The following is an 11295-nucleotide window of genomic DNA, read 5'->3' on the forward strand; positions in this document are numbered from 1 at the left end:
TTTCACTGAACATCTAAAAGTCAGCCAAGTAAAACAAAAGAAGTAAAGAGGATGACTAAAACATTTGTACTAACACGCAAACCTTTTACATCTGTTAGGGAAAATCAAAACAAGGAACTGATTTCTGTTTGACATTGTCTATATTGAACCGTGATTGATTCTGTTTGCAATCAGAGTTCATAGTGCAACAATTCATTAATTCAACCATTGTTTCACCACTTGTCTATTTTCTACATCACTTCAAAGTCTGCACATTTTTTAAACACTCCACAAATAAGCACTACCACGCAGTTTTTTTCTGTTGTGTATGGCACAGTCATCATAACTTTGTCAAGTGAGTTCAACCACGGAGGCACCAGCATGGTCATGGTAAAGGTTTGTGTTGGCCGCAGCAGTTTGATTCCTCCACGTATGGAGAACTGGCCATTTATACCTGAGTAGGTATCATCAACAAAGGATTTTATGACTTTAATTGAGCTAAAATCTTTCCACTCATGTACCTGCAGACCTAATAAAACATACAAACAACAGTCTTGTTTTCCCTCTGAGTCCCTGAATGTGTTGGCATTGTTCAGGAGGTGTTTGATCTCCGTAATAGCTGTTGGATCAGCACCAGGAGAACGACCTCCCCACCATCTCAAAGAACAACTTGTTGGGCTTCCTGAAGTAGTGACAAAGCTTCCTGAAGGCCTGGGCGCTCAGCGGTGCATGCGGTCTGCCTTTAGACTCGTCCAGGCACTTGTCATGTCCAGCAGACAGGAGGCAGTAGAAGCCTTTGGTGGTGTTGTAGTAGAAGTTGTTTGGGCTGATCCTAGGCGGCAGGTCCAGAAACCTCTCTGCCTTTCTCAGCTCGGGGAAGGGATCACGAATGAGCGCGTCACCGTCCACCACGTGAATCTGCTCCCTGGGGAAGACCTCCAGCCAGCGGGCCAGGTGCAGATGGTACAGGCTCCTCTGCACCGCTTTGTATGCAGGGTCAATGTGGCCCTTGTGGAGCAGGAGCTCCTCTAGAGGTTGGTAGGGCTTGTGACGTGTCACGCGGTTGTGAAGGACTTGGGTGTAGTCAGAGACGAGTCTCTCAGCCGGGTCACGGACAATGAGTAACAAGCGGACAGCGGGGTTCATGTCCCAGACCCGTGCAGGGACTTGGGGAGCTGCGAAGTAGCCGGGGGTCTTCTCCACCGTCAGCTGACCTGGGAGGGTGAAGGGCATCTGGGCTCGGTACCAGGCCAGGCCTCGGCGGTAGTGCTCCTCCACGTTAAAGTAGTGCACCTGACAGAAGCACAGAAAGTGGAGCTGTGTCAATAATAATGACGAAAGTAGCACATTTACATGAATTATTATGTCAACCTTGATGATATTGTGTTGAAAACCTTTCTTTGTTGGCATGAAAGAATGTGTAGAGGTGTATCTCTAAGCCTTTTTTCCCACCAAAAAGACACTGAGCTCTTTTTTATTTTGTCCCCATCTTGTCGAAACCAATCAATTCCTTTGTGCCAGCTTTCCAGTCCTCACTTCAAACTACCCTGATTTGGATTTCTCTATGTGCAACATCTTAAGACAGGCCTGCCATCATCTATTCACCAAATTACCAACCTTACATAGCTGAGCTGCCTTTATTCTGACTCACCTCCCTGCACTGATAGAGATACAGTATGTGTGTGTGGGCCGATCACTCTTGAATTAGTAACAGCACGGTTTTCTTTACAGCTGTCATGCATGCCAGTTAGACAACTATACAGGCTTTATTGGGGAACAAGGATGGAAACTACACTACATCAGTGAAGCAGATCACTTTAGAAACTGCTAAAGGAACATTACATCAGTTCAGGCAGAGCACCAAAGTCATGCTTGCGTCAGCTGATCGGCTCTCAGCTGTTTAATTCATGTTTTAGCCGTAATGGCTCAATGATATATCAGATGGTTTTCTTCCAGCTGACTGATACCATCTAGTTAATAATATATTCATTCATACAGGTGTACAGGGTGGCCTTTAAACTCTACTGATACCGACTTTCAAGCCAACACTGCCTCGTGCTACAGCTCCTCCACCACCACACACCCATCCTTTTGGCATTAGTGACTTTACTATAAGAACTATTGGACATGTATGTTTACAGTAGCTGTCTCTGTGTCCTATATAATATAATATGTGAGTTTAATATGTTGTTGGAGTTAGTTTTCCCAGCAGAGTACATTTTCCTACTCAGATTCTTCTCCTCAAAGAGCAGAGCACCTTCAATCAAATCTGTTTGCAATAAATGATTCGTACTTGGAGTTTTCGTTCTAATTATTTTGTTCTCAGCAGATATTTCACACCACCTGAAGAACTCATTTGCCTTATATATGTAAATGCTCCAATTTTTATATATATGTCATGTATGAAATGCCAAACAGACAGTGAAGGACCAACAGCCGACTTCTTCCCGGTTCAAGTTGATTGTTGCCACAGAGACAGTGCTACATTAAACAATCTTAATCTTATGTTATGACTATTGACAAGGTTGCCTGGCTACTGCCTGAATAACCGAGAGTGTTTCAACTCTTTTCAGATTTGCTGTGGTATTTCACTGTTTACACTGGGTCTAAACCGGCACTTTGAAATTGATTTAAGTGTCAAACTGAATTGAGCTGAAATCTCCAATCTCAAGTTTGTGTTTGCCAATAAATCCTTTCACATAAGACATCTATATCTGCTGGAGTTTGTGAATTGACAAACTCAAAAAACTCTATAACAGTACTCCAATCATATTAATTTAAAAGATAGAAGCAATAAAACAATAGCAAAATGGTCTCGTGCAAGTTAAAGTTCCACATTTAATCTTTTACTTAAAGTATAGCAATGAAATATCCCAAAGAATCAGGACTAAAAGTCTTCATTTTATAGGATAATCCCTTTCAGATTGTTACATTATTAATGTGGTAACCTTTAAACAGGATTTTAATATTGTAGATGGCTCAGTCAAACTTTTTTTATATACAGATGGGAAGTTTAAAATTCAGTAATGTAATATTTTATGATTCTATCTCATGGTGACTGTAAAATTGAGTAACGCGTACGTACTTCTTCCTGAATGATAGTGGTGTAGAAGTTTCCAAAAAAAGTTAAGTACCAGTACCTCAACATTATATTTAGCTAAGAATAAAAGATTTTGAGGTACAGATGGAAAAGGGGCATTTTGTTTGTTTTGTAACCATTATAATTTTTTTTCATGGAATTATAAAACAGTAATTTTAGATGTAATTGTTCACAAGTGTTTTGTCCCTGTATTTAAAGACCTGCCAATCAACTGGATAACTGTATTTATGTTTGTTACGGTGTGGCTACCCTTTGATTTGAACTACAATTACCAACTATGTGAGTAAATAAGTATATTTTTAGTGTTATATCACAGAAAATAAATGTACTTACCAGTACTTTCTTAAAGGATATGGTTAGTAATTGTCTTATTGTCAACAAATCTCATGTGCAGAGCCAAAAAACAATACATTGATCTATTTAAGTATTGTGCATTCATCCAAAGCCTGATATATCTTATTCATCCGTACTGTAGACCTTGTTGTTGTCCAAAAAAACCTATTAACAAGTCTTGAGCCACACTGTTACATAGGTGACATGTTCCTTGGACACAAAGACTACGGTTATAATAGTTTGTTTAGAAATGTTCCTTTTACAGAGCTTTGCTGGCTCTTGTATTGAACATTTCTCAAAGAACTTCAGTAGAAAGTCGAGAGGTGATGATATGCAGCACAACAAGCTAGCAAAACACGGTAAATTAACTGTGTTCCCACTCAATCTATAGCGGCATCTGCCGTGCAAAGGACTACTGTTCAGTGATTTAAAATGTGATCACTGTTATTACTCTTTAGAGACGTTTCTATACAAACTACCATGCCCAAACTCTTTGAGATGAAGGAACATGCCATCCAGTGCAGTGGTGTGACTCATTGACATCTTTTTAGCAGTTTTTGGACAACAATGGAGGTCTACTGCACAGAGATATAAGATCCATCAGGCTTTGGATACATACATAAAACTTGTAAGTAGGATAAATTCATAATTGGTTTGGCTCTGCATGAGATTTGTTCACAACAAGAAAAATATAGAAAATCACCACCCATGTCCTTTAATAAGTTCTTTTTCAGTGTATGATTACTGGAAATAAATGTACTTACCAGTATTTAACTTACTTACATAGTGTGTCAGTACACTATACACACAATATACAACACACAATACACACAGAAATTATTTTAGTACTTGAGTGAATAACAGACACTATCCACCTCTGAATCATCACATGTGATTAATTTAGTTATTAGGTGACAGTAATGATCTTTTACCTCGGCCCTTGCCACTTCCACATCTGCGTGCAGGTTAAGCATCTCCAGCAGGGCTCTGGTGCCACCTTTCCGCACACCAATAATAATAGCCCCAGGTAGCCGCTGCTGGGTGGTGTTGTAGGGTGAAGAGGAGGAGGAGGTGGAGGAGGGAGAGGATGACGAAGAGGAGACAGCAGGGAGGCTGGAACCCCCGGTGCGTAATTCCTTTAAGCACATGGACAGCTGAGTCTGCAGCAGCAGAAGCACCAGCAGCGCTAATAGCACTGTCCACAGCATGGTGCCACACACACACACACACAGAGGTGGAGGTTATGTGCACACACTCATGAAGCTCCCAGACGTGTACGGGTTTGTGCTTGTTGTCAGCAGGAGGCCTCAGGAGGGAGCTCTTCACTTGGACAACCTATTAGAAAAGAAAAAATAGAAAGGTTATTGCCCACTTCTGCTGTTTTACCACTTTACTGACACTGTGGTACAATTACATGGAAAAGTGGTATAATGGCCATACTGCTCCTGATAAAGAAGCCATTAGCTGCTGCCTTTAACCCTCACATACTGTTCAGGGTCAAATTTGAGCAATTTTTGAACCCAAATTGCCTGAAATGTGATGACTTCCCCTAATGTGACCCAGAACACACAACAAATGAAATATTTCGACTTTGAAAAAAAAAATTTTTTTTAGCGTGTTTGAGCCAAATTTATCTAAAATTTCAAAAATGAACACTCTTCACGTTTGGCATGATTCATTGAAATTTTTTTTCTCATGTTTTATCTGACATTTGACTATAATATAGTGTTTTTTACATAGTTTCTAACCCTAACCCTCATAAAGAATAAACTCTTTCTGTTCTCTGAAAGCTTCATTAAGGATTAATCATGTTTATCTGTAACTGATGAGGTTTTTATGAATGATTTGTGGTTCAGAAGTTTGTTATTGAGACTGATTTTGTGAGGGAATACTGTCACAGTGTGTGAGGATTAAGATACAAATACACTAAACAGGTGAATCTGTGTGTCTCAACCAAATAAAGTCACTAAACCCCTCCGCAGAATAATGAAAATCTAAAATGTTTCAGGATTCAGTGTCGGCATCAGTCAGATTATGAGAGCGTATAGCCACAAAACATTTATGTTCCTCTCACATAGCTACAGCAGTCGTTCCATAAATTCCTGCTTGCTATTTCATGATCCCATGTGCCTGAGTCGACTCTGCACTCTAATATGCCATTTTACAAAGTCCCAATCCAAGCAGCGATGGTTTCTGGTCCAGAATATAGGGCTGTGATGTGATTATGACCAGAAGATATTAAAATATTAAACTCCATCTAAAGCAGACAGAGAGGATATGCATTGAAATTTAATGCAGTTATGAGGCATCCCTAAGGAGTGCTAACGCCCCTCTGAGTTCAGCTGAACCATTTTTACAGTATAGAAACGAAGTCGCAGTGAATCTTAAATGCAGCGATAGGATTCAGAGTTGGGTTTAATCTGTGTTTGGAGAGGATTCAAAATATTTAATCAGCGTAAGAAAACATAAATTCACAGATGCACTAAACGAGTCAACTATCATCCAAGATGGTTTAGTTTCAGCCGAGCATTAAACATCAGCTCATCTGCTGTAAGGAAGAAAAAACCTGTGATCAACTACACAGCCAACATCATCATCATTATCATAGAGTAGATCATAAAATGTAAAGATACGTTGTTCACATGTTCACTCAGAGACAGAAAACAGTGAAGCACTCTTGCCAGGGGCGGAGCTAAGGGACTGTGCATGGGTCGGTGACAAATAAGGTTTGGCAAGATGAGGAAATCAAAAAAATCTTAAAGAATTGTTTTAAAAGCAGCATCAGGTTTGTTCAAATGTACATTTGTTTAAAATGACATTTGCACCATTTTTTTTAACCAAAAGTAAGACTGAATGGTCCTGAAAATGTCAAATGGTGTAACCACAAAAGAATGATGATTATTAAATATTTTATCCACCTACGATGCATTTAAGTGGACTTATATGGATAATTAATTTAAAATGGAAATGGTTCCTGATTGACATGATTCTCCAGATTAAATGTAATATTTAGAACTTGTATTCCATTACCTTTATTTAATATAAAAAGTTATAAAGTAAGATCATGCCAAACTAGTCAATATGGTGTTTTATTGAGAATTTTATTTTTTTAAGGAAGTTTAACTATTTGGTACAAAGTTTTTATGGTTACACCACTTAGACATTTTTTGCGCTAATCGTCTAATATATTCTTTCTAACCACTTAACACACACCCCTGTTTTTTATGCTGTTAGCCTAAACGACATGCCCAAGTTGTGAGCAGCACAGATCCCACATAGTTTGAGACTCAGAGATGTGTCTGGTATCATTGGAAAGGAAACACTCTCAGGATTCTTGTAAAAGTGTCTGTGTGATTACTCGCCCATAGGTTTGCCTTTACAATGACATGTGTACAGACATTCAGGGACCTCTCAGCGGGATATAGACACAATGAGGCCACAGCCACATGTCTTGGCTTCATGCAGTCCAAATTTGGAGTCAAAAGACCAAAAGATGAATTTTTCTGAATTATTTTTCAACAGGTATGTCCATGCGTTTTCCTCAGGTCCTTTTTGGAGACTCCAAATGGACACTTGGTTACCAAAGCTGTATAACCACAATCAAACACCTATAACTTCACATCCCCTTTGCCTACAATCAAAATCTTGGTCTCTAATGAAAGCTGACGCCATATTATTATTATTATTAATATTATTATTATTATTATTACATAAAACCATATTTTTTGTTTGGCCATATCTATCTATCTATCTATCTGTTTATTTTGGTATAAGTCATATGTCAAGTCGAAGAAGAACCAACAGTGTACCAAAATGCCGTGTGCGTAATGATATATGGTTCAACTCTTTTATGCACCGGGCGCACGCCGGTTACGCTTGGAGTTTGTTTATGGACAGCCAAACCTGATAGCTTAGTGTCATACACCGTTGGAAACCTCAGACTATTGGCTAAAAGGTTATCAACTTCATTTCACCGAATATTTCCATAGGCTAGAACAGCAGTCAATCAAAGCCACGTTGTCGTCGGTCACATGTCCTCATTGGCTTTGGAGACATGTACTGCCTAATCCTAAACACCGATTGGCTTGTGTGTGGTGTGGTCAAAAGCAGGAGAGGCTCACGGTCGTAAACATCTAGTCACGTGTACTCTGAGATGGACGTGCAGGAAATGACGTAAACGGACTGTATATGGTTTGTTATTTGTGTTATTACGTTACGTGTTGGACTAAATACATGGACATATTGAGGAAAGTATTTCGGTTTTATGGAAACGGATTTCATATTTCAGCAGAATGGATACTTGGCGAGCTGTACAGAAAGTGCTGAGTCATAAGATGATCGTTGTGGATAAAGGGAAGACTTTGAAGGTATGTAGGCATTATAGCTTTTCTCACTTAGCTGAGTGGCTAGCCGAGCTAATCGCTAATACTATTACGGCTGTGAGCAACCATATAAGTCGTGAGTGGTCTTGAATGAATCAGACAATCTAAGCTTTCCAACAATGTACGGCATGGATATATATGTTTAAGGGTTGGTGTTTAAAACATTCAGAAGAACTTGTGGCTACCTCCTAACATCCGTCCCGTCCCGCAGACGGAACAGCGTGCGTTAAGAGGTTAAATGGATTAAAAGCAGAAATTTTATGCTGAGTCCACAACAAATTCAAATTGACTAAATCACATGGACGCAAAAAACGTCATTGATCCACTTATATAGCTAGGTGGTGGTTTTTCTCAAAGGCCCTGAATCTGTTTAAAAATTATGGTTGAAGTAACTTTTCCTGAACGGTGACTTCAACCAGCTGCTGACGTGACAGTTGAGATTAAGAGTGAAACTTTCTGATGATATATCAGTTGAGGCTGAGTGAAATGTAATTAAAAACAAATGTAATATGTTTGTTTTCCTTTCTATTGTTATTCTTTTATTTTATACGTGCATTATTTTTAGAGAACTGTTGATAAGGACTGAAATAAATTACTACTACCACTTCTGTTTGCAGTAGTCATACAATGCAATAAAATTAAATTCTGCACATGTGAACCATCCCAAAAAAAGAAAGGTCTGTGTTTAGCCTCGGATCTTGTCAACTCATGTATCCGCAAGCCACATAAATCTTCATCTGCTTCACCAGAGCTGATTAGCTGCCTCACCACAGAGTAGGAAGGGTGACGTTATTCCCTGCAGCTCCTTTGGGTGAAAGCTTTATTAAGACATTATGAGAGTGAAAAGGTAGTTTGAAAAGAGAAGAGCGGTTTCTTCCAAGTAAAGAAAGGACTTCTTCTTTTACATAAACTCTTGTTGCTTGTACAAAATGTCCCCAAGCTATGAAGAGTGCAATCTAAAGTCACAAACAGGAAGTTTAAATGAAGTTCAGTGGCTTTTATAAAGTTTTATAGGCTGACGGGTCGACAGTTCCCGATATCATAAGGTCAAAGAAATTACGTAAAATGTTTTCACATGACAAGGAAGATCTCGTAATTGAAGTTCCACAATGATCTTTCGCTACAAGAAAGTATAGATGAATTATATATTTGTAGGATCTGTGGAGTGAGGTGATTATTCCTGTCTGTCATATTTCATGTTGTCATCTATATTTATCAAAGCTCAAGTGACTCAAGTGTCTTTGTCAGACTGACTCAGAACTGGGCTTGAAGCCAAGAAACAACCCTTTAAAATGACTCCAAACACATAGTAAAATGATAATTAATGACCTCGTAAATCCAGTTTATTGTGGTGGGTTGATAACAGTGAAAATCTACCACTCACTTAACCTTTTCAGAACTGGTAGCTACTTTAAATCCACCTTCAGTCAAAGCTCAGTTTGGCCTCCATCTAACCTCAGAGGAGGACAGAAACTTTAATCACATCAGCCTATTCCAGTATAAGAGTGTTGTATATTTCATTTTTAAGGTTATATCTAACATATTCATAAGGTATGTCTCTTAATTTGCTTTTCATGCACCAAATTCTCCACCTTCATTTCCCAGAGTTCCTTTCATCAACTTTAAGTGAAACATATTTCATTGAGCTGAGGGTTACACACTATTTTAACATATTTTGGACTCATTGAACACAGATTGTAACACAGGCGAAACTAATCACTTTCCAGTTCCTGAGTGTTTGGTATTGTGGAGCAGAGCCATCATTAATGTCATTATTTACACCTGTGCACCTGTTGAGTCCAACTGGGCTGCAGGAAAGTCAGGGAGTGAGTTAATTCCAGTCAGGAAAAGGTAAGAATTGCAATTTATTTTGGCAAAAAACCTTCAGTTTCCATTTGATTACCAGTGAAATAATGTAGCATAAGTCTTTGCATGTTATTGCTGTGTTGCATTCTGGTTTATTGAGGCTACCCTGAAGGTAGGGTTTGGTATTTTGGTTCTTGTCTATAAAGAGAGAGTCTTCAATTTTGAGGTCAAAATCTGTTTTCTTGTAAAGCTTATGAGAATTGAAGTATTTTCTGCTATTAAACTACATAGTAGCTGCACTGGAAACCTTGTGCTGATTGTGTTGGGCCAGGTAAATATAAAAAAAAAACACAATCAAACTAAAAATGGTCCTGAAAAGATTCTGCAACACTTGTACTACAGAACTTTATGAATAGACCAACGCGGTTCAGCTTGCGGCCTTCATCAGGGTTATCATAAGACACATTACAAGCAGCATATAAATAGGGTATTTAAAAACAGAATCAATTCAAAAAGGTAAAAACAAACAAAGAATAGCCAATAATGTGCATCCATATATGAATCAGCCAATAGATAATCCACCAAGGTGGGTTAGGTATATGATCATGTGACTTCAGGCCATTCATTGTCCCAGGCAGGCATGGAGGCAGGAAGAGTATCCAGTAAATAAATGACATGGATGACACCATATTTTGTCCAAGAACCAGAAAAATACAACCAAACTGTGTCTATCTGATATATGAAACTGATTGGACCTGTAGTTTTCCAGCTACTTAGACTTTCAGGGACCATTTTCTTTTCATTAATGCTGCAAACAGCTGTGAGCAAAAATCCAAACCCTTGTTCTTGTTGTTGTGTTTGTCGCAGTGCTTTTCCTGTTGTTATTATTCTTACTGTCGCTGTTGTTATTGTGCCTAAGCCGCCCCGATGCCAGCGACTTATTAATTAGTGTAACAATGTTCTAGTTCAGAGGAGGAACCCTGTCTAGCACTGTTCCTGTAGCAGAGCGCTAATTGCACCTTCAGGGAGCAACGCTACACCCCCGACCTCCTGTGCTATCCCCTGGCTTGGTGACATTGTCGTCATCGATGTTGCAACCTTTGTCATCACTTCATTGACTGTTGATTGAGGTTTTTTCGTGGTTTATGCTTGTTGATATGGGTGTGGCAAATATTCACTGATGACTAATGTTGCAGTCACTATTGCCAGGACCATCTTGAACTGATTTATTTTAATTTGATTTGGTGTTCATCAGTGTCTTCTTTCTTGTATTTCTTTCTTGGCATATGTATAATTGGTGTTCAACATGTTTTAAATTAATTATAATAAGTTAAAGCACTACTCCATACATTTTAAAGACAAGAAAGATTAATATAGATGAAGAGTTTCTACTTTTTTTTGTCTGTTCTGAAGGTCATGACTAAGATTTGGATTCAGTATCAACAAAATCAAGGCCAGCATCCTGTAATTTATCATGAAAAGAGCTGAAGGTTGTTTCTATCCCCTTTGACTTTTTACTTCAGGGTTGTAATTGAGAACTGAGAGGCTGCGCTTGCCTGATTCGGTGTATTTACTCTCCCAGGGGTGATAGCGCCAGTCACAAGGGCTGATTTAGTATGCTTTAAAGAAAACAACAACAACAACAAAATCAAGGCAAATTTCGTCCATGCCAATAATATTGACTCTAATAAATTA

At 38.8% G+C, this 11295-nt stretch overlaps 1 protein-coding gene across 1 annotated transcript in view; it reads right to left on the reverse strand.

Moving 5' to 3' along the window:
- Positions 1-390: 390 nt before the first annotated feature.
- hs3st1l2 (heparan sulfate (glucosamine) 3-O-sulfotransferase 1-like 2) overlaps positions 391-11295 on the reverse strand; it is a 31928-nt gene continuing 21023 nt past the window's right edge. The window contains exons 2-3 of the mRNA XM_053325100.1: positions 4345-4747; positions 391-1272 (exon numbers count right to left, since the gene is read on the reverse strand). Of these exons, the coding sequence (XP_053181075.1) occupies positions 607-1272; positions 4345-4620 (942 nt within the window). The 5' untranslated portion in view covers positions 4621-4747 and the 3' untranslated portion in view covers positions 391-606. The remainder of the gene's footprint in view (positions 1273-4344; positions 4748-11295) is intronic.

The sequence above is a fragment of the Scomber japonicus genome, chromosome 9, assembly GCF_027409825.1.
Source record: "Scomber japonicus isolate fScoJap1 chromosome 9, fScoJap1.pri, whole genome shotgun sequence".
Lineage (NCBI taxonomy): Eukaryota > Metazoa > Chordata > Actinopteri > Scombriformes > Scombridae > Scomber > Scomber japonicus.